This window comes from Peromyscus maniculatus, chromosome 1, assembly GCF_049852395.1.
Source record: "Peromyscus maniculatus bairdii isolate BWxNUB_F1_BW_parent chromosome 1, HU_Pman_BW_mat_3.1, whole genome shotgun sequence".
Taxonomy (NCBI): domain Eukaryota; kingdom Metazoa; phylum Chordata; class Mammalia; order Rodentia; family Cricetidae; genus Peromyscus; species Peromyscus maniculatus.
In genome coordinates, this window is record NC_134852.1 from 158925767 (window position 1) to 158952077 (window position 26311).

The following is a 26311-nucleotide window of genomic DNA, read 5'->3' on the forward strand; positions in this document are numbered from 1 at the left end:
AAAAAATATTGTCTGTAAATTGTGTGTGTGTGTGTGTGTGTGTGCGCGCGCGTGCGCGCGCGCCCTTGCTCACCCTTGCTCATACAACTGGAGGTCAGAGGACAATTTAAAGGCTGGCCTTAAACTCACTATGCAGCTAAGGATAGTGAAGAACTCTTGATCCTCTTCCCACTTCCCAAGTGCTGGGATTATGGGCTGGTCCACTGTATCTCACCCATTGTTTGTGGGGTTTGCTTTGTTTTAATTTACTGTTTCATTTATATGTTTTTTTTTTTTTTTTTTTTTTTTTCTCGAGACAGGGTTTCTCTGTGTAGCATTGCGCCTTTCCTGGAGCTCACTTGGTAGCCCAGGCTGGCCTCGAACTCACAGAGATCCACCTACCTCTGCCTCCCAAGTGCTGGGATTAAAGGCGTGCGCCACCATGCCCGGCTCCTGTTTCATTTATATGTGTATAAATATTTGCTTGCATGCTTGTCTGGGCACCACGTGAGTGCCTGGTACCACTTGGGGCCAGAAGAGGGCATTGGAGCCCCTGGAAGTGGAGTTATGGTTAACTGTGATCCACCAGGCCGGTGCTGAGAATGGAGCTGTTTACTGATCCACCGTCTCTCCAATCCCTTTTGTTGTTGTTTTGTGTAGCTAAGTAGTCCCGAGGCTCTGTGCAGGGCTCAGTTTACCCAAAGGAAACAACGTAGCCAGACTTTTGCTGGATGCAGTGGCTGGTGCTTGCTGAGGCTGGAGTGTCTTGAATCAGCAGTTCAAGGGCCTGCTGGGGCTAGCAGGGGGCTTGAACCCGGACTTCAGGACTGGCAGGACGACAGCATGAGACTTCCTCCCAAAACTATAAATAAATAAAGCAGGTGTCACCTTTCAAAGAGCTGCTCTACTCCCCTGTTATCTTTGAAGTCAGAGTGACCATAACCAAACTTTTTATTCTGGAACAGAAATGGAAACTACTAGGACTCAAGGACACCTGTTTAAATGAAAATTGCTGGGCTAGAGAGATGGCTCCATAGTTAAGAGTACTGTCTGCTCTTCCAGAAGACCAGCTTCAATTCCCAGCACCCACATGGCAGCTCACAGCTGTCTGTAACTCCAGTTCCAGGGGACCCAACACACTCACAGGACATACATGCAGGTAAAACACCAATGAACATAACAATAAACCAATCACTTAAGAAAAAAGAAAACTGCCATTAAGAAAAAAGAAAGCTGTTGGGCACACACCTTTAATCCCAGCACTCAGGAGGCAGAGCTAGGCGGATCTCTGTGAGTTTGAGGCCAACTGTGTATACAGAGTGAGATCTAGGATAGGCACCAAAAAAAAAAAAAAACTACACCGAGAAACCCTGTCTCGAAAAACCAAAAAGAAAAAGAAAGAAAGAAAGAAAAAGAGAAAAAAGAAAATTGCTAATCATTAAGCACTATTGAAGTATATTGAAATATTTTTACTCATTTTTAATATCTAAACATTTATTTTTAAGGCAACCTTAGATAAATTTTCTGTTTGTTAGAACTATAATGCTATCTACAGCCATACCTCCCTGAACGTCTGATCTCTTCTGAACTTGGAAGCTAACCAGAGTCAAGCTTGTTAGTACTTGGGAGAACTGTAATACTCATATTAGCTTGTTATATATTGGGTATATACAACATGAGTATTATTGTTTGTTTCTTGCCTCTTTTCAGGGGCCCGCCACCCAGCTCTCAAGTAAATCACACATCGAAGCTTATTCTTTTTGTTTGTTTGTTTTTCAAGATATGGGTTTCTCTGTGAAGCTTTGCGCCTTTCCTGGAACTAAATCTGTAGACCAGGCTGGCCTCGAACTCACAGAGATCCGCCTGGCTCTGCCTCCTGAGTGTTGGGATTAAAGGCCCAGGTGAGGCTTATTCTTAATTGTAAATGCTCGGCCTTAGCTTGGTTTGTTGATAGCTAGCTTTTCTTAAATTAACCCATCTATCTTTGGCCTTGGGGCTCTTCCTGTTCTCTTACTTCTATAAATCTCAGTCTGTGGCTTGCTGAGTAGCTGGGTGGCTGGCCCCTGATGTCCTTCTTCTCCTTTTCTGGCCACTATATCTCCCCTCCCAGATTTCTCCTTCTATATGTTCACTCTGCCCGCCAGCCCCACCTATCCATTCTCCTGCCCTGGTATTGGCCGTTCACTTCTTCTTTAGACCATCAGGTGTTTTAGACAGGCAAAGTAACACAGCTCCACAGAATTAAACAAATACAGCATAAACAAAAGTAACACACCTTAAAATAATATTTTACAACATTTCCCCTTTTTGTCTAAATAAAAAGAAAGGTTTTTAACTTTAACATAGTATAACTGCATACAAAAAAGTTATCAAATAAAAATTAATTTATAATATTCACTTTATTTACATTTAGCAAATTCAGAGAAAGCATTCCACCCTTCATCTATCTGAGTGACTCTAAAGTTTTAGACATAATTTACTTTCTGTCATAACTAACGAAAATTGCAACTGTAACTCTCTAGTCTTCAACTCCACAAAGACCCAGAAAGCAGAGACATTTGGTTGCCTGGACAGTCACCCAAAGTTCCTCTGCGACGTTGGGACATCCATCTTCAGCCTACAGGTCCAGAATATCTGGCAGGAATTTTGAACTGTCCTGCCTTGTTTTGGCAAATTCATCAGTCACTTTCCTGTGTGTTCTGCAGAATATTGAGCGGTTTCTTCTGTGAAGCAGGAACCCTGAAGGACCATCATGCCTTGTTTTGGCAAAATTCAGTGGTCACTTTCTGGGGGTCCTGCATGTTCAGTTTATATAACATACTGTCAGTCAGTCCAGGCAAGATCAGCTTCTTGCCCAAATGACTAGCCTTGCCACATTGAAAGCAATCTCCATAAGGAGTTTCTTTGATGCCCATCATCTCTGAAGTAAATTCATGCTACCAGGAGCAGACGTTTCTCATTGTCATGAAAAGCCCTAAGTTAACAAAACATTTACAATGCTATATTGTAGTGGGTAGCCATTCCAGCTTGGTTCTGGAAGTTCCAACCCCCATTGAGACTCTGGCAACTGTCACACCTACGAGGCGGGGCGAGGGGAGGCGCCTGGGGACCCGAGAGCTGGATGGGCCAGCGCTCTCTCTGGGCGCTCTCTCGGTGCCTGAACGCTGACCGGTGGAGATTGACTGTGCAGAGCTCCGGAGAACACCGCTGGACTGCATTACACCTTCCCCAGACCCTGCGACCTACCCATTACTTAATTTGTGAGTTACGCCATTAAATAAATATCCTTTTAACTACGTGGAGTGGCCAAAATAATTTCTCCAATACTATATTCTGTAGATCTTTGAAAGGTTTGAAGACCATCTGTCTATCTAAAATATATCTCTATATGACCTGAAAAGCATACCTAACATATCTACAATTTTGATTGTTACAAATGACTAACCACTAACCTATGTTTCATGATTATCCTATATAGTTTATAATAATAGCTTTCAAAAATTAGAATGTTGCCGGGCGGTGGTGGCGCACGCCTTTAATCCCAGCACTCGGGAGGCAGAGCCAGGAGGATCTCTGTGAGTTCGAGGCCAGCCTGGGCTACCAAGTGAGTCCCAGGAAAGGCGCAAAGCTACACAGAGAAACCCTGTCTCGAAAAACCAAAAAAAAAAAAAAAAAAAATTAGAATGTTATCCCACATTTCCAAATGAACTGCATAGGTACAATACTTCAAACAAAAATAGAAACATACATACAATATGTTGTAACAAAAATAACCTTAAATTTTTACCAATATACAAAAATCCTTTAAATAAGAGTGTAACATATATACAGTGTAAAAAAAAATAACTTTAAATTTGTATCAATATTCTATATTCTCTTAAATGAAAACCAACATCCATAACCCACCAAATAACCAAAAGCCTCCCACACCCCTCTTAGGAACATGGACATCATGTTCTCCAAATTGCTTCCTGTTTTCTGGACAAAGTATCTTTAGGGTCCCAGAGTGAAAATTTTGAAATAATGACCAAGTCCTGTGAAGACCAGCAGTAACCTTTGCTGATAGATATCACGTGTCAAGTTTCAGGAGGTCTTGCCTGATCAAATCTAATCCATATTAACCCTGAAGGAATCCACAGCGTCTCGTCTCCTGTGAGAACAAAACTCCAAAGTATTTTTGATTTCCATTTGACAAATACATATTTTTTGACTTTTAAAAAATAAGGCATTCCTAAAGTATACAGGCTGATTTATTTCAACAGTCCCTCTTTCAATTCCAGGTCTCTTTGCAGCTTTCCTTTGCTTTTCAACAACCAAAACCTTCAAACTCAACACAATAACAAACAGGATCCAATTCCCTGTGTATTTCCCATCTCACATGACTTTTTTCTTTTATATTACTTTTACTCTCTCTTTAAAGACTTTATTATTATTTTTAAACTATTCATTTCTTTCTATGACTATACCTTTTCATTTCTTAAGCCTACGTACATTGTTAAACACACTGTAACCTATTTAGAGGTTTTTCTGCCTGGACCTCTATTATTGCATATCTTCCACGTTTTTTGACCTTATGAACAAACCTTTAAACTGCGAATGAACCTTTAAATTGCTAACCTACACCTGGATCCTCTGAGAGGGACTTTCAGCTGGCTCTGCCCACTGCTTGGGTTGTGAAAACCAAGCATGGGCTGGCGGTGGTGGTTACACCTTTAATCCCAGCACTAGAGAGGCAGAGGCAGGAGGAACTCTGTGAGTTCAAGGCCAGCCTGGTCTACTGAGCAAGTTCCAGGACAGGCTTCAAAGCTACACAGAGAAACCCTGTCTCGAAAAACCAAAAAAAAAAAAACAAAAACAAAAAAAACAAAAAACCAAGCATGGAACTTGAGGCTGGTCAGTGGTTTGTCTCACCAGGAATTGCCTTCAACCCTCCTAGAGCTCTAGAGTGTGCTTGCACTGTGGCAGGTGTTTTTACTTAGTTTTTTCTTCCTACTTAACATACTATCTGCTCAGGGGCTCATTGACTGGCAGAAACTGTTGGGCTGGAACTCTTAAAGGAGCCCTATCCCCCCCTTTTTTTTTTTTTTTTTAGTTTTCTTAGGCCCTGGGGATATTTGAGCACCATGTCGGTATGCCAAAATGTTGTTTGTTTCTTGGCTCTTTTAGAGGGTCCAGTTCCCAAATAAATCACACACAGAGGCTTATTCTTTTTTTTTTTTTTTTTTTTTTTTTGGTTGTCTGAGACAGGGTTTCTCTGTGTAGCTTTGCACCTTCCCTGGAACTCATTCTGTAGCCCAGGCTGCCCTTGAACTCACAGAGATCCGCCTGCCTTTGCCTCCCGAGTGCTAGGATTAAAGGCGTGGGCCACCACCGCCTGGCCAGAGGCTTATTCTTAATTGTAAATGCTCAGCCTTAGCTTGGTTTGTTGCTAGCTAGCTTTTCTTAAATTAACCCATCTATCTATAAAGCCTTGGGGCTTTTCCTGTCCTCTTACTTCTGTGAATCTCACTCTTAGTCCGTGGCTTGCTGAGTAGCTGGGTGACTGGCCCCCGATGTCCTCCCCTCTCAGATTTCCCCTCCTATTTATCCTCTCTGCCTGGCAGTCCTGCCCATCCTTTCTCCTACCTTGCTATTGGCCATTCAGCTCTTTATTAGACCACCAGGTGTTTTAGACAGGCAAAGTAACACAGCTTCACAGAGTTAAACAAATACAACATAAACAAAAGTAACACACCTTAAAATAATACTCTACAACACACGGGTACATGGAAAGAAGACACAGATGCCCTCTAAGGATGAAATTTTTAGCCTTTTCAGCTGCAAGGGGATCAGCTCTGGCAGATTGACTCACTGTCTCTTAGCAAAGGGCTTTTATTGTTACCCAGTTCCCATCTTTAGCAAGTCAGTCTCCTCCACCCAAACCTCTTCTCTAAGTTCTCCAACGAGACCATGCCAATGCAGAGTCTCAATTCTCAGGAGACCTATTGGTTTGCCAAGTCCTCCCCAACCAAGTACTGCACAGGCTTTGCACTCCTCGGAAACGCTAGACAAGATTGACATGTTTCAAATGGAAGAAGGTACTGGAGACAAAAGGTAGCAGTCACAAAAGGCAGATCAAAGCCAGGTGCTAACACACACACACACACACACACACACACACACACACACACATCAAACCAGCTGCAGCTCGGCAGCAGCTCTCCCTACATTAGCTTATTTAAAGGTACAGGGGCTGGGGACAGGCTTGCACAGTGGCCGTGGTCCTAGATCAAGGCCTTCTGTTCAGCCACCAGCACCACCAAAGTAAGGAAGGGAGTGATGAGAAAGGAAGAAAACCTGATTTTCGCTCTTGTAAGGCATGAGATGCTAGTGTCATTGTTCATGTCACATGCCCACAACTGTGGCACCAGCCAGCACTTGGTGGCAGCATACTCAAATATAGATTTTGTCCTGTTAAATAGCCAAGAACCGGAAGGTAGAATGTGTAATCTAAATATTGAAATGGTAACTGTGAACAGACTAGTTCTGTCCTGGCCTGCTTTTAGACTCCCACTCATCTCCGAGGGAGTCTCCAATGTCCTAGGGCAAACCCTGTCCAGGTGTTTGTCCCTGACTGGTCAGTGGGTGTGTGCACCATGCGGGACTCAGTCAGGTACTTCAGAAGACAGGTCAGAGCACCCAAACATCTTCATTACAGGTCTCGGCCCAGCTGCCTCATGTGGGCGGAACAAGCATCGTCCCATCCCACTTGCAGGTGACGAAGGAGTGGTTACTCCCCCAGTCAGTCACTGCTGGCACATGCCATCCTCAGGCTGCACCCGGACCTTGGACCTTGGGCGTTGGGAAGTACTCGGAACTCAGCATTTCCACTTTCATGCTCACTTCATCTGGTGCCTGAGGATCCCTTTGGAGCAGGACTGTAGAGGGGTAGTACCCATCATACCTGTAATCCTAGCACTCAGGAGGCAGAGGCAGGAGGATTGACACCAGTGTGAGGCCAGCTTGAGCTACATAGTGAGTTCCAGCTTAGCTTGGGCTATAGAGTGAGACCCTGTCTCAAAACAAACAAAGCATACTGGGTATGGTGACCCACACCTTTAGGCTCAGCACTTGAGAGGCAGTCAGGAAGATCTCTGTGAGTTCAAGGTCAGTCCAGTCTACACAGGGAGTTCCAGGACAGCCAAGGCCACATAGACTCTGTCTTTAAAAAGAAAAAAACCATCAGGGTGTGGCTATGCATTCCTTTAATCTTGGCATTCTTGAGTTGGAGGCCAGCCTGATCTACAGAGTGAGTTACAGGACAGCCATGGCTACCCAGAGAAACCCTGTCTTGAAAACCGAAACAACCAAAAAAAAAAAAAAAAAAGAAAGAAAAAGAAAAGAAAAGAAAGAAAGAAAAAGAAAAAACCCAAACCCCAAACAGAGAATGCTATTAAAGAAAGAAAAATGACCACAGCATCTCCCCCAAACGAAGTTGTCACAGCGTCTCAGTTGGCATGTGATTCCTGAGGGCCAGCTGATGACTGAGAGCAGGAATGGCTGTGTTTCCAGGTGTCCATCCTCGCTGGGCCTCACTTGGCTGAGGGACGAGGCCGCTCTTGTCTCCACCCACACAGCCTTCGTTCACCTGGAAAGCAGGGCAGCCCTGGCTGCTTCCTCTGCGCTGTTGTTTCTTTGAGACAGGATCTTGCATGCAGCCTAGGCTGTCCTTGACCTTATGGCCTTCAATCCTCTTGGCACAGCCTCCTGAGTGTCAGGATTGCAGGGGTGCCCACCATGCCTGGCTCCACGGGGTGTAGCTGAAGTTTTTCTAGTCCTGCCCAGCACCCACGGCCCTGCGACCACTTGGACCCAAGTAAACACACACAGGCTTATATTAATTAAAACTGCTTGGCCATTAGCTCAGGCTAACTCTTGACGAGCTCTTACAGTTAAATTAACCCATAATTCTTACTTATGTTTAGCCATGTGGCTTGGTGCCTTTTCTCAGTTCTGCCTTCACATCTTGCTTCCTCTGTGTCTGTCTGGCAACTCCTGACTCAGCCTTCCTCTTCCCAGAATTCTCCTCTCTGCTTTCCTGCCTATACTATACTTCCTGCCTGGCTACTGGCCAATCAGCGTTTTGTTTATCAACCAAATCAGAGCAACACACATTCACAGCATACAGAAAGACATCCCCAGTAACAGGGTTCTTTTAACTTTGGCAGTTGGTATCTCCAGAACTTAAGCATGTCTGCTAGAGCTTGAATGTTTGGTCCCTTGGATCAGTCCTGGTCTACTGCCCCCCTCCACGTTAATCCCACCTGGGCTTGGAGTACCACTACCCTCCTTTGCTGCTGGCCACCCAAAGCCTCCCCTTTCTTTCTTTGCTCAAATGTCCAGTGTCTAAAACTCTATGTTCTTGTGCAGAGATTGGCTGGGACTTTAGCTCAGTGATAGAGTTATTACATGGCATGCACAAGACCCAGGGGTAAGTTCCAGCACCACAAGCAATCAAGCAATTAGTCTAGCAATAGCTTAATTAAAATAGTTGGGAATGGTAATATAAACCTGTAATCCTAGTAGTTGGGAAATGCAGGCAGGAGAATCAAGAGTTCAAGGTCAATTGAGTTCTGGGACAGTCAGGGCTGCACGGAAGAACCCCATCTAGAACATACAAAATAAATAAGTTCAAAGTCGTTGTCAACTGCCTGGCAAAGTTGGAAGGGACAGGTCAGTTTAGGCTGCAGGAGAACCAGACTCATCCAAAAACAGTAAGAACAATAAGCCCAACAAGACTCCATTAAAAATTATTTTAGCTGGGTGTGGTGGTACACACCTCTAATCCCAACATTTGGGAGGCAGAGGCAGGCAGATCTCTGTGAATTTGAGAGCAGCCTGGTCCTCAGAGAGATTTCCAGGAGAGTAAGAGCCACATAATGAGACCTTGCTCAAAAAACAAAAAAAAAAAAAATTTTAATTACTCTTTATTTTATGTGTATGTTTTGCTTTATTTATTTATTTTTTTATTTATTTATTTATTTATTTATTTATTTATTTATTTATTTATTTATTTATTTATTTATGTTGTTTGCCTTTTTATATGTCTGTGCACCATGTGTGTGTACCTGGTACCTGTGTAAGTCAGAAGAGGGTATTGAGTCCTCTGGAGCAGGAGTTATAGGCAGTTGTGAGCTGCCCTATGTGGGTGTTAGAAACTAAACTCAGGTCCTCTGGAAGTGCCCCAAGTGCTTTTAACTGCTGAGGCATAGCTCCGGCCCCTTCTGATTTTGTTATTGTTTTGTCTGTTTGCTTGTTTTTTAAAGACAGGGTTTCTTTGTGTGGCCCTGATTGTCCTGGAACTCGATCTGTAGACCAGGCTGGCCCCGGACTCATAGAGATCCACCTGCCTCTGCCTCTCGAGTTCTGGAATTAAAGGCGTGCGCCACCACCGTCCAGCCTGTTTTGTTGTTTTAAGACAGAGTTTCATGTTGCCCAGTCCGGCTTCAAATTCCTATGTAGCCAAGCATCACCTTGAATTTTTCTTAAACAGATGTTTCCAGTCGCCTAGGACAGGACCTGCCATGTAGTAGATGTTCAGAGTGTTTGCTGAGTAATAAGGATAAGGACGGAAGGTTTGTGCGCTAGTGATGAGAACAGGAGATAGCAATGGGACAGGGAGGGCTGGGTCAGTGCAGAGCAAGAGGAGAGCATGTGGGGGCTGGGGACAGCACAATGCCCGCAGTGCAAGCGTGAGGACTGGATTGGATCCCCACAGCCACAGCTAAAACCCAAAGCAAACATGAAACACCACAGAGCCTGGTGCCACCCATCCAGAGGCCTGCTGCTCATCTAGCTGAGCCTAATGGATGAAGTCCAGACTCAATGAGAGACCTGTCCTAAAAGTCCAGGTCGAGAGGCTGGGACAATGGCACAATGGCACAATGGTTAGGGGTGTTTACTGCACCTGCAGTGAGCCCGAGCTTGGTCCCCAGCACCCATGCTGGGTGGCTCACCACCACCTGGAACTCCAGCTCCACAAGCACCTGCACGTATAGGGCACATGCACACACGATGGGGAGCGGGAGAGAGGGCAGAGAGACAGAGGAAAAGCCCAACAAGGTAGAGAGGACTAAGAAAGACACAGAGGTTGCCCTCTGACCTCCACATATATGCACATACAGGAGCATGCACACACACACACACACACACACACACACACACACACACACACACACACGCTGTGACTGGCAGAACCTGAGTCTCCTTGGTTTTGCCATTTTGACTTTTACTATATCCTCTCTTCTTACTGAGCCTCAGTTTCCCCCAGTTAGAAAGCCAGGAGGCTGGATAGACAAGTTTTCGAGTGCTCTGGTTGTGGTCACCTGTCCACTTGCCTAGCTCAGGTGGTCCCAGGTCCATCCCTACCCTCTTGGCACCATCCAAGGTGCTGAGTTGGCCAAAGGCAGCCTCTTGGGTTGGGGCCTGTGAGGTGCTGGCCTCTCTGGGATGGGCAGTCTTCACTCTGCTCCAGCCCAGCCAGGTCTCTGGTGCTTGCTCCTTGACCCTTGCTGGCTGCTCTCAAAGGACAAGAACAAGGGGACTCACCCTTCCTGAGCTCACTAGTGACCTCTGTCCATATGTAGCTTCAGTCATGATGATAGCTCTCACAAAGAGAGGGTTTTCATTTTGTAGACAAGGAAACCGAGGTCCGGAAAAAACCAGGCCTTGGCCAAGGTCACAAAGGCTTTGGGAGAATCTAGGAGCAGGGGTCCCAGCCACGCCTCCTCAGCCCTGTTGTTTACTGTTTATACTTCCTGCTCTCCTCCAGGAGTTCAGTGAGCTAGCTTCCTGGAAATGCATGCGGCTTAAGGAAAGCGGAGCAAAGCGCAGGCAATACTTCCCAGACCTCAGAGGGCTCCACAGAGAGCTGAGAGCTGGCATGTGTCATCTCCCACTTCCTCTCAATGGCACAACCCACCACCAGGAAAGGACTGATGACTGTGGTGATGTCATAGAATTCCAGGTGCAGTCACCTGCCCCTTGGGAGACCTTCTCATTAGCTGTGCTGGAACTGAAAGCGTCCTTCCTGGGCTGGGTCCCCCAAGAGCCACTTCCCCAGTCCCTTCGGCAAGCCTTTGCCTTTCCGTGTGTAGGTGGCTCTCAGGACCTTGCTTCCCGATTCTAGCTGCTGGGAAGGAATGCAAAGAGATGAGTAGGAATAAAAGTCCCTGCAAGGGCAGGTAGCACAGGCCTCCTAGCATTTGGGAGGAAGGTCAAGAATTCAAAGGCTTGGGCTGGAGAGATAGCTCAGTAGTTGAGAGCACTGGGTTCAATTCCCAGCACCCACATGGTGCCTCACAACCATCTCTTCTGACCTTCTTGGGCCCCAGACATGCAAGGGTACACAGACTTATCTGTAAGCAAAACACGCGTTAAAAGAATTCAAGGTCCTCTTTAGCTGCATAGGGAATTTGAGGTCACCCTGGGGGTATATAAGGCCCAATTTCAAACAACAAAGAGAGTCTGTTCCTCCCTGGCAAGGTGACTTGGGAGAGGGAAGGACAACCTAGACTTTTAGACTTTTCATATTGGATTGATCTGAGCCCAGGAGGCACTCTGCCATGTGCCCTTCTTCTGACAGCAGCACCCTAATGGCCTTGGGAGTTGTCCCTGCCTCACTCCTAGTCCCTTAGGTTCAGATAAGGTTGACCCCACTACCTGCCACCAAGTGAGCCTGGGACCCTGGCTTTGCCCAGCTCAAGGGTATTAGGAATACCCAGGAGACTTGAGTCAGACCAGGAATGAAGAGCCTGGAGATATTGTCATGCCTACTGAGAAAGATTAGGGGTCTCCCCCTCCTGGGGCCACTAAGTTGCTGCCTCTTGTGGGCAGCCTGCTAAGGAGGCCCTGCATGGGAAATGAAGCCAGGCACCAAGTGGGTTTGAGGGCCTCTTCATTAAATATGTATATCCTTTCTGTTCTTGTACCCTGGAAAAATGGAGGTGGGGTGGGCAAAAGTTGGGGGATCTAGGAACTTGTGACTATCTTCTCAGGCAGCCTGGAAAGAAAATTATTAGAGGGAAGGGAAAGGTGACTGAACCCTGGACTCTGGTTGAAGCTTCATTGCCAGCTGAGAAGCAAGAACAACATAAACATTTGCTGTGGGCCTGGAGAGATGGCTCAGCACTCAAGAGCAATTACTGCGCTTGCAGAGGACAGGTTGATCCCCAGCACCACAGAAGGTGACTCACAACTGCCTGTGACTCCACTCATCTGGCTTTTGAGGACACCCATGCACACACACATGGTACATATAAAATCATGCTAGTACACATACAGACAAATCTCTAAATAAAATCTTGTTAAAACGTATTTATTGTGTATATGAATATTTGCAGGTGAGTGTGTTGTGGAGCGTTTATTTACACTGTAAAGATGTGTCTCTGCCTAAGGTACCTTCTGATTGGTTTAATAAAGTGTTAAATGGCCAATAGCCAAGTAGGAGAGAATAGGCGGGACTTCCAGGAGAGAGAGAGAGAGAGAGAGAGAGAGAGAGAGAGAGAGAGAGAGAGAGAGAGAGAGAGAGAGAGAGAGAGAGAGAGAGGACTCTTGGAAAGGAGTAGACTCCAGCAAGACTCAGAACAGGTTGAACATACAGTACAGAGGAGAGGTAACCGAGCCACATGGCAGAACATAGGTTAATAGAAGCAGGTTCATTTGAGTTATCAGAGCTGGTTGGGGGACAAGCCTAAGCTAAGGCCGAGCTTTCATAATTAATAAGAGGTCTCTGTCCTTATTTGTGGGCTAGCAGTCCAAGAAAGCCTGACAAGAAAGTCAAACTACAGGGGTGTACATGCCAGGGCACAGTACGCATGTGGAGGTCAGAGAACAACTTGGTGGAACTGGTTTTCTCTTTCTACCATGTGGGTCTTGGGGATTGAACTCAGGTCATCAGGCTTGGTAGCCAGCCCCCTTTACCCTCTGAGCCTCACCAGCTGTAAATTGTGGGCTGACTTTTTGGTCGGGACCGTTGGCTCCCCAATAATGACATGGAGATTTATTATTAATTATGAAAGCTTGGCCAGTAGCTTAGACTTCTTTTTAGCTAGCTCTTACAACTTAAATTAACCATTTCTATTCATCTGTGTGCTGCCCTGAGGCTCGTTTACCTCATCTATGTACTGTCCATCCTGCTTTCCTGCGTCTCTCTCTCTCTCTCATCTCCGCCCTTCTTCTTCCCAGAGTCCTCTGTGCCTGGAAATCCTGCTTAGCTATTGGCCATTCATAGCTTTTTATTCAACCAAAATCACAGTGACATATCTTTTACACAGTGTAATTAAATATCTCACAACAGTAAATTATCTTTAATAAATCTCAACTCTGCTTCATAATGGCTAGTCATGAAACTTTTTCTGTTTTGAAACCAATGGCCTGGTTTTACCTGAGTAGAGGTCCCTAAAAGATTAAAGGAACTTATCAGGCTTCAGAGGCAGTGGCATGGAGCTGTGTCTCTATCCCTGTTACCACTGATCCTCCTGCCTCAGCATCAAGAGTTATGGGATTATAGGTGTGAGTCACCACTCTTGGCTAGTGATGGTGATGGTGATGGCAGAGAAGGAAATCCAAGCTGGCATGACATGAACAAAAACAATTAGATATCCACTGAGTCCCTCCGTTGAAAGTCCAATGTGCTTCTTTGTGAGCATTGTGAGGTGACCTGCAAAAAAGATTCACTGTTCTTTTGACCAGGAGACCTACAAAATTCACAAATCAAGAGGGTCGGCCACCATTCCCCAGGGACTGTGCAGGTAAGTGTAGTGCTCACCCCTCACCAAGAACATTCTTTGCAACAGATGGAGAACACACCAATTGTTTATTCAATACCAAGAGGTCAACCCTGAAGTCATTTACATGCAAGTAACATTATACAGAATCATCAAGTTAAGTGTGTGTGTGTGTAACAACAATTAAGGAAAAGACTATAAATCTGAAAGAGAGCAAGGGGGATACATGAAAATGTTTGGAGGGAGGTGAGGGGAGAGGGAAATGATGTAATTATAATCTCAAAAAAAGTTATATTAAAAAAGAGAGCCAAGAGGCCCACCTGCCTCTTTTCATAGGCGGGCAGGTGCCACTATGATGAGCAATTACGTAGTAGAGAGACTGGGGAGAAAGAGAAGCAGAGTGGTTTGTGTGCTGTGGAGGGAGCGGAACTGGTGAGGAACAGGCTGATGTGAGAGGCCTTTGCTCCCACCTGAGGGCCATGTCTGGGCCTGTGGTCCTGCTGAAGCCAGGATCTGTGTCGATGTCTGTGGTCTGGGCTGCAGCCTGAAACCATGTTGATGTCTGAGCTGGCCCCACGCCCTCACCAGCTGCCGCTGACCCACCCCACCATCTACCCCACCTGTGAGCTGCCAGACTGTGACGGATCTGGTCCCGTGGATCTCCATGACTGGGGCAACAGCAGGAAATCGGAGGGGAGTCTCGGTGAGGGTCCAGGATGGATGGTGTGCTGGTGACCTTGAACCAGACAGTGACTCATCGCAGCGAACGTTTGCAAGTAAAGGTGTTTGGGGCAAAAGGGCTCAGGGCTCGACACACCACAGCTTCATGACGGAGAGGCAGGAAAGACAGAAGAGCAGAGCGGTACATGTCATGGAGCTGCGGCAGCCATGACAGTGTGAGAGGAGGCTGCAGTGGAGAGAGGTAGCTGTCCAGAGGGCGGGTGAGATGGCTTACATTTTTTTCTTTTGGTTTTTCGAGACAAGGTTTCTCTGTGTAGCTTTGCACCTTTCCTGGAACTCACTCTGAAGCCCAGGCTGGCCTTGAACTCACAGAGACCCACCTGCCTCTGCCTCCGGAGTGCTGAGATTAAAGGCGTGCGCCACCACCGCCCAGTGAGAAACCCTGTCTTGAAAAACAAAACAAACAAACAATTTTTTTTTTTTAATTTTTGGTGGTGGTGGAGGGGTTACAAGGGTGGAAGAACTAGAGAATGAGTGGGATTGAGATGCGTGATATGAAATTCCTAAAGAATCAATAAAAAAGTTATGCTAAAAAAGAGGGCCAAATATTCTTGTTCACTATGTAGCTGAAAATAACCTTGAACTCCTGATCCGTCTGCCTCTACTTCCCTAGTCCACTAGGTTATTTATAGCTAGGTTGAAAGATGGCGCTAAGTTTTGGGCATGGTGGTACATACCTTTAGCATCAGCATTCGATAGGCAGAGGTGGACAGATCTCTGTGAGTCTGAGTCAGCCTAGTCTACATTGTAAGTTCCAGGCTACAGCGTGAGACCCTGTCTCAAACTTAAAGAATGACGGAAAAGACAGAAGTGCTGTGGAATATTCCTTTCCACTGTGAAGATGTGTCACTGTGACCGGATTCATAAAGAGCTGAACGGCCAATAGCTAAGCCAGGGGTATAGCAGGGACTTCTGGACAGAGAGAGCTCTGGGAAGAAGAGGGGGCAGTCACTAGCTGGACACAGAGGGAGCAAGACATGAAGGAGGAGAGGTAATGTCATGAGCCACATGGCAGCATGTAGATGAATATAAATGGGTTGATTTAAAGTCATAAGAGCTAGTTAGAAACAACCCTAAGCTGTAGGCCGAGCTTTCATAATTAATAATAAGTCTCTGTGTCATTTTTTTGTGAGCTGGTGGCCCAAAGAAAAGTCTGGCTACACAGAAAACAGGAGGATCTCCCACAAATTCTAAGTAATGAGTTTCAGGCAGCTAGAACAACACACACACACACACACACACACACACACAGAGAGAGAGAGAGAGAGAGAGAGAGAGAGAGAGAGAGAGAGAGAGAGAGTATGAAAATGATATTCTGCTGGGCAGTGGTGGCACACGTCTTTAATCCCCACACTCAAGAGGCAGAGGCAGGGGGATTGCTGTGAGTTTTAAGGCCAGCCTGGTCTACAGAGTGAGTTCCAGCACAGTCAGGGCTATACAGAGAAACTTTGTCTGAAAACACACACACACACACACACACACACACACACACACACACACACACACACACGTAAAAGATTGTTGGTTATAAAAAAAGCAAAACCCAAAAATATTCCCCAAAAGTTTGACTTACGGTCTGCTGTGTAACATGCTAGGTAGGCCTTTTACATTTCTGCTTCATCAAACCCTTATTAGCCCATTTTACAGAGGAGACACAGAAGTTAGTGCAGTGACTGGTCCAGGACAGATTTCAGACCTGGCGAGAACCTGCTTGCCCTCTGATGTACATCCCAAACTGCTGTTGCCTTCCCTGGCCCCCTCCGCAGGAGTGCCCCACACACTCTTCAGTTACGGGGTGTGAGCAGCTGGGGTGAGCTCTCAGCAAGTCCTTCTTCTACACGAGAAGTCAGCCCACCTCAGCCCCATTTTCTTCTGTTCACTTCAAGGGCTGAGGAGGCCAGGCCTAAAACAAAGGATTCACATACTGGGAAGATTTAAACCAAGAGATCCTCATCCCTGCACAGCTGGAGGTCTGAGCATCTGTTCCAACCCCAGGAGGTGTGGGAGGGCATTGGGACCAAGCATCAACACATCCTGGACTCTACCAAATGATCCTTTCCTTCCCTGTGCCTCAGTTTCCACACAAGCAGATTGAGGAGCTTGGCTAGCAGAGTCCTCCAGGTTTCTAGGGTAGGTCTTATGGGAGTGAGTCTTCCCAAAGTTTCTTTTCTGAGGAAAATTTTGGAGATCCTGGGTGTACAGAGTCCAGCCAAGTGGGCTTTAGTTCATTCAGGTGCCAACAGAGCGTTTGTTAGGTGGAGGTACAGGGACCACATCATAGAGCAAGACAGCCACTCGCTTTGGACCTCAGGTATCAGACCCGAGACCCTCCAGCTTCCACCTCCCAGGACTGCCAGATTAATAGGCCCCCAAGAGCTCAGTGGAGAGGATTAAGGGCTTGGAAGAGGGAGAGATTCTGTTCTGCTTCCATCTCTGCCTCCCTGGGGTAGGTGACCTTAACTCTCTGGGTATTCTGTTCCTCCCCTTGGGGAATGTTCTGAATGTCTATGTTCTTGCCAAACTCATGTTTTAAATACCTGTCCTTCAGTTAGGTATGGTGTCACACACCTGTAGTCCCACCACCAGGAGGCGGAGGCCGGATTGCTACAACGCAATCCCAGAAGGCATGCCTGGACTATATAAGACCCTGTCTCAAAAAAAAGAAGAGGGAGGAGGAGGAGGAGGAGGAGGAGGAAGAGGAAGAGGAGGAGAAGGAAGTGGCGGCGGCGGCAGCAGCCACCAGGTATGGGGCACTAGGCAGAGGCAGGAGGTGTGAAGCCAACTTGGTCTACAGCCAGGGCTACCTAGTGAGAACCTGTCCTACCATAAGACTGTCGAACTTGGTACCACACACACGTGTAATGCCAGTGTTCTGGAGGCTAAGACAGAAGAAGCTTCTCTGTGAGTTTAAGTTTAGCCTGGGCTACAAAATGAGACCCTGTCAACTCTCTGCAGAAGCTGAATCTGCTGCATCTTTGGGCTTTTCTGCCTCCAAAGCTATGGGAAATAAACGTTTAAGCCACCCAGGCTACAGTATTGTGTTGGTGTGAGGTGATGAGGGCACTTTCCAAGTGAGGGGTCAGAGTGTGTGGCCCCACTGGCCTGGGAGTCCATCCACCTCTCAGGGAAGCCTTGCAGGACCATTTAGGGTTAATTATTACCTTGAACCCCTCCCTGCCTGCCACACCCTCTCCCTTTTCCTGGAGATCAAGCCATAAACACCTCCCTTTCCTCTTCCTCTGGGAGGCTTTCCCGGGAAGGGGGGCGGGAGGAGGGGACACACACACTCCTGTAGACTGCCCACCCTCTACTGGAAGCCCCTGGTCGCCCCTGGTCTAGGCGGTCAAGGGAGTCTAGATCTAGTTAGATCTACAGGCTGAAGTAGGGACACTAGGCCCTAGCCTCCCCCATAGGTGGTTTTTTTTTTTGGAGTGACATCATGCCCAAGCCCTGACTGTTCCCCAATGGAGTTCACAGACTGGCTTAATGAGCCCCTCAGGTGCGTGCCTCAAGCCAGCTGTCCTAGTCTTCTGATGTCTGGGAAACAAAAATAGTTTCAAGAAATGAGCAGCCTCATTGTATGGGGTTACCCCATTTCAGCCTCTGCCCCCAGGACTCTCAGAAGCAAGGTGACAGGGTCCGGCTGTCATATCTAATCTCACCTACCCAGACAGTTTTAATTATGAGCACACATCAGTGATCCTAGAATCCAGATTCATTACAAGTTTCAGAAGAGGGAATGTACCTAGCTGGCAGTACTTTATGATAGGGGAAGGGCTTTCTTCTCATCTTGTTCTTCCCCTCAAACAGCTCTGTAAACTAGGACTGATTTTATCATCCCCAGAAAAGGGATGAGCACAGTGAAGCTTCCCACTGTAAACTTGGTGGGCAGAGCACCAGGGCTCAGTCAGGATTTCCAACTATAAAGCCCAGGCTGGCTTCGGGACCAGTTCTAGATATGGCAAAGGATTGTTGTGCTCCATAGCTCTGGTCATTACAGACATCACTAATCAATCATGGCATGGCAGACATTGCTAATCAATTGTAGTTCTCTTCTATTTTTATTTATTTACCTATTTATTAAGAGACACCACCACTTATAGTCCAGGCTAGCCTCCAACTCTCTGTGTACCTATAAATGAACTTGAACTTCTGATCCTCTTGCCTCCATTTCCCAAATGCTAGGATTGTTTAGTACTGGCTGTCCTGTAACTTGATAGCCTCTAACTCATAGACACCCTCCTGGCTCTGGAATCTAAAGGTGTGCACACCATGCCAGCCCTGACTGTTTATTTTTGCAGTCATGCCTGCCACATTGGTCTCAGAGATTTCAGAGTGGTTGCATTGTCTCAGTTCCTTTGTCAAGCCTGGGAACTTTTACTATGTAGCCCAGGTTGGCCTCAAACTCATGGGTGATCCTCCTGCCTCTGCTTCTGTAGTGCAAGCAGGGCACTGACCACACCCAGCCCCAAGTCTGGGAATTTGTTCCATCCTACCACATCCTTTACAGATGAAGAAACTAAAGTTCAGAGAAGATGAGTCATCTTCTCAAAGCTGCACAGCTCCAGTGTGGACTGTGAACCGAGGGCTCCCCAAAAGATTATGGGGGCTCCTTCATGCACCCCCAAGCACCCCACCCGCAACCCCGCTTTTCCTCTCAGTTCTGCTCCTGGCAGCCTGCCAGCCCTCCCCAGGGTACTGCCTTGTTCCTCCTGTCTACCGTCCACCATCCTTCTTCCAGAGAAAGGGCCAACCGGAAGGCCGTTCACGTTAGGAAGTTCCAGCCACGTGAGCAAGCAAGAGCCAAGGATTCTGGGCAGCCGGTGGCTTTAGGAGAAACTGAAACTGGGTGTGTGGGGGCGGAGTGGTCACTGGGAATTTAAAGAGCCACCACTTCCTTGGGCCTCCAGAGGGCACTGGGAGGGCAAGGCTGCTGAGGGACACCCAGGACCGGATTGAACCTCTGCTCCCCTGCCTAAGCCATGCAACTCTGTGGGAGCGGTGCGCTGCTGCCTGGGCCAGTGAGTACAGGGGACCAGGAAAGAAACACACGGAGAGAAAGCGGCCACGGGTCCCTGGGCTCAGACGAGGAAGGATGCAGTGAGGAGCTCCGGTCCCAGCTCCACACCACGGTCTGTGTGACACCATGGTCTGTGTGACCTGGGACTGGGCTCCACACTCCCATCTCTGGGTTCAGTTCCTCCTGGGGATCGGAATGAGGCCTTCCCAGCTCTCACACTGCAGACCAGCCTCCAGCTTTCAACTTGGACTCTGCAGACCTGATTACTCTTGTTCCATTTGCTCTCACCTTGCTGCTGCGTTTTCCAGACCCTCCCCTTCTCTCCTCAGTTCCTCAGATCGAAGCTTCCTTCTTTCCTCACTGACTCTCTCCCCAGCCTCTAGTCTTCTGGTCCTCTGGGCTCTGAAGTTTGCCCTGAGGAGAATATAGCCACTGGCAGCCACAAAGCAAGGAGTGTGCAGAGTCCTCGGCAGGGTGGCTGGGGTCCTGCCTGGGATAGAGTGACAGAGGCACAGGTTCCATTTAAGTCCCGTGGTCCCCAGGGTTGGACGGCTCAGAGCTCTCAGCCACAGTCCCCGCCTCTGTCAGGCAGACTCTCCATTCATTCATTCTCGGCAGCCGCTCCATTTCAGCGTGAGCATGGCGTTTTGCCACCTTTTCTAAGCTAGGCAAATACTCCCCACTAAGCTGTATTCCTACCTTCTTTATTGTTTGTTTGAGAAAAAGTCTCATGTATTTCATCCTAGCCTTGAACTCACTATGTAGCCAAGCCTGGCCTTGACCTAATCCTTCTGTCGGAATTATAAACAGACACCACCACATCTGGCCATTTTGCCTGTTTTGCTTTGCTTTTTGTTTTGTTTTCTTCGAGACAGGGTTTCTCTGTGTAACAGCCCTGGCTGTCCTAGAACTAGCTTTGTAGACCAGGCTGGCCTTGAACTCACAGAGATCTGCCTGGCTCTGCCTCCCGAGTGCTGGGATTAAAGGCATGTGCCACCACCGCCCGGCTGGTTTGTTTTTTTCTTCCCACTTCTGTGCCCTCCTAGATTAGTGCCTGGTACACAGTAAGTGCTTAATAAATGTTTGCTGAAAGGGTGAGGGGACGGCGTAGTCGGTGAAGTACTTGCCTTGGGAGTCTGAAGACCTGGGTTTGGTCCCTAGCATCTGTTTAAAAAGTCTGCTGTGGTGTCAGGCACTGGGGGAGGAAAGACGCAGGTCTCTGTGTGATGACCAGGCAGTGGTGAGACCAGGCCAGTGAGAGACTGCCTCACAAAATAAGACGGGGGCTGGAGAGAGGCTCATTGCTTAGGGAGCACTTACTGCTCTTAGAGAGGACCTGAGTTTGGTTCCCAGAATCTACATGGGGCAGCTCACAACCAAACCACCTGTGACTCCAGCTCCAGGGGATTCAACACCTTCTTCTGGCCTCCAAGGGTACCTACACTCACATACACATCCATGTCACCACATACATATGCACATGACTTTTAAAATGAAAATAAGGTGGAGGGCTTCTGAGCATGAATGATACCTAAAGTTGACTTTCTGGCTTCTATACACTTGTGTGTCTATACACACACACACACACACACACACACACACACACACACACACTCATTAAAAAATTAATGTTCTTTTTTTGTGGTACATAAATGTTCTTTGAATAAGTGAATACCAGTACTTTGGGACTGAGGTGGGCACGAGCACATGGAACCATATCAGGCCCTGACGCTGTCTTTGTGGAGCTCTTGGCCAGGAAGATCAATCCTTGGATTATAGAAATGGCAGCTCACTGGTGTGTCTGCTCCCAACTTCTCTCCTCCACTCTCTGTGGACATTTGGGGCAGCACCATGTGCCTCTGTTGTACTCAGAAGAGTCAATGCTGGCTTTTGAGAATGTGTGTTTGAGGTTGCTATGTTCTGGGTTTGAATCCCAGCCTTCTAACTTATGTAAGCTGTGAGCTGGACACTGGATAAGGTTGGGTTTACAGTAAGGACTGAAGTGTCTTGGGGGTAAGGGGGCTGTAGGCACCATGGGAGGAAACATTTTGGGAGAATAGGGGTTCTCAAGGACTAGACTTGAGAAAGACAGCTGATCAGGGTAGAGGGGCCAAGCCACTGCCAGGACCCCAGAACTCTCTGCCTCATGCCTCATAGGACCCTGAGGAGTGTCAGAAGCAGCTGAAGAAGAAGCAGAAGAACCGGCTGGCTGCGCAGCGCAGCCGACAGAAGCACACCGACAAGGCAGATGCCCTGCACCAGGTAGGGATGCCCTCTGTTGGTTCCTGTAGAGAAAAGAGCTCTCTTCTTTTTTAAAGTTTACCTTATTTGTTGTTATTGTTTCTGTTTTGTTTTGTTTTGTTTTTTTTGAGACAGGGTTTCTCTGTGTAGCCCTGGCTGTCCTAGAACTCACTCTGTAGACCAAGCTGGCCTCAAACTCAGAGATCCACCTCCTCTGCCTCCCGAGTGTTGGGATTAAAGGGGTATGTCACCACTACCCCGCTAAAAGTTTGTTTTATTTTGTATGTATGGGTATGAATATTTTGCCTGCATATATGTCTGTGCACAACATGTGTGTCATGTTCTGGAGGACGGAAGAGGACAGCAGATCCCCTGGGACTAGAGTTGCAGATGGTTGTGAGCCCCCATGTAGGTGCTGAGAATGGAGCCTGTCCCTCTGGAAGAGCAGCCAGTGCTCTTAACCAATGAGCCATCTCTCTAGACCCAGAAGAGTTTCTTCTGCAACGTCCAGAGCATGAGCCAGCATCTGCCCAGCATCTAGTGAGAACCTCTTGGGGAGTCACGGGAAAGTGAAGACATGACATGGTGAAGAAGGAGTATGCCAGAAACATAACCATTAACCCATGAGTGGATCAGTCCATCCCTCACCACGGCCATCATTCCATGCTTTATCCACACCGTTGCCTTGAATCCAATAACATGTGAATAGTTTATTAAATCTACTTTTAGATAAAAAACTACTAATCTTAAATATTTTTCACTGCTATGGATTTTTGTATATTGATACAAATATGAAGTTATTTTTGTTATACTGAATATATATTTCTACTCTTTTTTTAATTATTTATTTTTGTTTTATGTGCATTCTTGTTTTGCCTGCATGTGTGTCTGTGTGAGGGAGATGGATCCCCTGGAACTGGAGTTACAGACAGTTGTGAGCTGCCACGTGGGTGCTGGGAATTGAACCCAAGTCCTCTGGAAGACCAGCCAGTGCTCCTAACTGCTGAGCTATCTCTCCAGCCCTGTTTCTACTCTTGTTTAAGATATTTTTATATATTGACACAAATTTAAGGTTATTTTTGTTAGAACCTACTGTACCTACCTTTCTACTCTTGTTTAAGGTATTGCACCTATGCAGCTTATTTAACAATGTAATATAAATTTATAGTCCTTGAAAGTTACTATTACAAACTATTGAGGATAATAAGGAAATGCACGTTAGTAGTTAGTCACCTATTACAATCAAACTGGTAGTCATGTTAGATATGTTTTCAAGGTCAAACAGAGATATCTTTTAGATAGACAGGTGGTCTTCAAACACTTCAGAGAGCTACAGAATATGGCATTTAAAATGTTTTAATAACATAGTTTTTTTTAAGGTTTATTTATTTATTATGTATACAGTGTTCTGTTTGTATGTATGTCTGCACACCAAAAGAGGGCACCAGATCTCATTACGGATGGTTGTGAGCCACCATGTGGTTGCTGGGAATTGAACTCGGGACCTCTGGAAGAGCAGTCAGTGCTCTTAATCTCTGAGCCATCTCTCCAGCCCCATAAGGTTTTTTTTTTTTTTATGACAATGAGACATATCTGGCAGCACCAATCTACTTCAAAGAAGATGATGGGCATCAAAGAAACTCCATATGGAGTTTATTTTCTTTTTCTTAAAGATTTATTTATTTATTATGTATACAGCATGTATGACTGCAGACCAGAAGAGGGCACCAGATCTCATTATGGATGGTTGTGAGCCACCATGTGGTTTCTGGGAATTCAACTCAGGACCTCTGGAAGAGCAGTCAGTGCTCTTAACCTCTGAGTCATCTCTCCAGCTCCGGAGTTTACTTTCTTTGTGGCAGAAATTAGCCACTGGGCAGGAAACTGTCCTTGCCTTGAGTGCTGACAGTATGCTGTCCAAATGGACAAGCAGGACACAAAAGAAAGTGACTGCCAAACTTTGCCAAGATAAGGAGGACAGTCCTTCAAAATTCCTGCTCCCCAGAAAATTCTGTCAGATCTTCGATGCCTGCAGGCTAAAGATGAATGTCCCAGTGTTATAGAGGAACCTTGGGTGACTGGCCAGGCAGTTATGCTAGGTCTGAGCACCACTTGCACAACGGGTTCTGCAGATGGAAAGGACACTGCTTTTTCCTTTACAGAAATTTCAAGTGCATTTTATTTATGTGTGCAGGGGCACATCCACACCACGGTGCAAGTGTGGGGGTCAAAGACAACTTCCAGGGGTCAGTTCTCTTCTTCCACTGTGTGGGTCTTAGAGATTGAACTCAGGTCCTCGGACCTGGCAGCATCTGCTCTTACCTGCGGAGCCCTCTCTACGGCCCCAGAATGGATATTTCTACTGGGAGATGCCGTAGTAGGTAATTGCTGTGCGAGCATGAGGGTTTGAGTTCAAACCTAACCATCTTAGATGCTGGGCATGGCCACCTGTGCCTGAACTGCAGCATTAGAGGCACGAACAGGCACATCCCAGGAGCCTGCTGACCAAAATGTCCCGCTCCAGGTTTAGGCAGGAGATCCAGACTTAAGGATATAGAAGGCAGAGAACAATAGAAGATCCCCAATGTCTTCCTGGCACCTCATTTGCTTACAGTGCCCCCTCCCCAACCAATCAGAGATACAGTTCAAATCCATCAAACCAGACCCAGTCACTGAATGGGCCAATGAAGTGACGGAAGTGGGGGACAGATCCTGGGTAAGAAGTGGTGCTCCTCAGAGGACCCGTAGTGGGCAGAGAGCAAGACCCCAGCTCAGGGTCCCGGTCCTGACATCTCTCCCTGCCACTTGCTTCTCTCTCAGCAGCACGAGTCCTTGGAGAAACACAACCACGCCCTTCGGAAGGAGATCCAGGCCTTGCAGGCTGAGCTGGCACGGTGGGGCCGGACACTGCATCTGCATGAACGCCTGTGCCGAGTGGACGGTGGCTCCTGCCCCGCTCCGCTGCCCTCTGGATGCCCAGCCCAGGCCGAGCAACTCCCCGGACAACCTGCCTCCCATGGATACCGTGGCTGCCAGGAAGAGCCGGGCCTGTTCCAGACTCCTGGCTCCTCTCCCCCAGCCCAGCAACTCTCTCCAAGTCCGTGCTTCCATGAGTCCCCTGGCCTCCGCCCTTCCCCACTGCCCTCGCTGTCCTTTGACCCTCTCATGATGAGGGCCCCTCTAGCCCAGCTGTGCCCCAGCCCTGTACTGTCCGCATCACCCCCTGGCTCCAGCCTGCTGGGGTCTTTCTCTAAGTCTGATGCCCTCATGCCCAGCCCCCCAGGCCAGCTGGGCTCTCCTCAGCCCCTCAGGCTGGAGCATCCCACCAGCAGGAAGCTGGCATCCTCCTCCAGCGCTCCAGCTGCTCTGGGACCAGAGTGTCCGCAGAACACAGAGCGCTTGCCTGCACTGTCTGGCTCCTCGGCAGACTGGCAGAAGCTGTCTGCGGACCCTAGTCCACACCCCCTCGTGACCTTCCCGCTGCTCTCTTCTGCAAAAGTCCTCTTCTAGCCTGTCCCTAGAGCTGGGCTGCCTTCCCTGAGTTCCTGAAGCAGCCTCAGCACGCAGGCAGCGCCTCCATTTCTGCTTGAGTCACCGAGTGCGTGCATACTGCTGTGGACCAAGCAAAGCCGTCCTCTCCCTCAGCGGAGGCTACTGGAAAAGATGATGGGGGCGGGGCAGACGCAAGAACCTTGAACCTGGCTGCAATACTGCCTGTGTCTTTCTTGGTGGCTCTTCCAGCCCTGGACAGTACCAGGTCCCGTTACCCTCGGGCTCCCCTAAAGAGGCTCCTTCATGGCTCTTGGGACTGGGGCCATGACAGCTAAGAGAGTAGGGGAGCTCTGCAGGGTTATCAGCTCCCAAAGGGCGGTCATTCCCACCCAGCACCCCAAAGTGCCTCGAGCTCTTCGCGAGGGTTTCACACACGGAACTGAGTGAGACGGTGTGTCAGAAGTGGACTCACTCCAGGATCGGAACACACCTCTCAGCACTTGTGATGCTAAAAATAAAAGTATTTCCCAGGCCCCTTTGTTTTTCTGGGTTGTTGAAAATTGGTTACACTCTGTTGATTATATATATTATATAAACATATGCGGTGGAATAATCTTTCTGTACATATGTCACTATGATTGGTTTAATAAACAAAATTGGCTGGCCAATAGCTGAATGGGATAAATTTTGGTGGGAAAGCCAAACTGAGAATGATGGGATGAGGAAGGGTAGAGTCAGAGGGGCACCAGCCAGTCGGAGAATGAATGAGTCAGACACACAAAATGGGATAGAGGTAAAAGCCGTGAGCCTCAGGGCAGCACATACATAGAAATAGGTTAAGTTGTAAGAGCTAGTTAGTAACAAGCCTGAGCTATTGGCCAAGTGTTTATAATTTATATTAAGCCTCCGAGTCAATTATTTGGGAAGCAGCTACCGGATATTTGGGAATAGGCATGTGGGACAGAAAAACCACCTACACACACACACACACACACACACACACACACACACACACACACGTTGGAAGCAAAAACAAGACAGCAAAATAGAGATGAGATGGATTTTCTCAGGC

General features: G+C 47.5%; 1 protein-coding gene across 5 annotated transcripts; it reads left to right on the plus strand.

Moving 5' to 3' along the window:
- The first annotated feature begins 285 nt into the window (after positions 1 to 285).
- On the plus strand, positions 286 to 26311 carry Batf2 (basic leucine zipper ATF-like transcription factor 2). Of its 5 annotated transcripts, none has more exons than XM_076557846.1 (5): positions 287 to 1138; positions 16373 to 16616; positions 17035 to 17229; positions 21664 to 21768; positions 24568 to 26309. In XM_076557846.1, exons 3-5 carry the CDS (start codon positions 17041 to 17043, stop codon positions 25255 to 25257), a joined length of 984 nt encoding a protein of 327 aa, XP_076413961.1. In that variant the 5' UTR covers positions 287 to 1138; positions 16373 to 16616; positions 17035 to 17040; the 3' UTR covers positions 25258 to 26309. The 5 variants fall into 5 exon arrangements, with proteins under 5 accessions (XP_076413970.1, XP_076413961.1, XP_076413969.1 ...); XM_076557854.1 differs by having other exon boundaries at positions 16373 to 16456; positions 24568 to 26308; XM_076557855.1 differs by having other exon boundaries at positions 286 to 1138; positions 16373 to 17229; positions 24571 to 26311.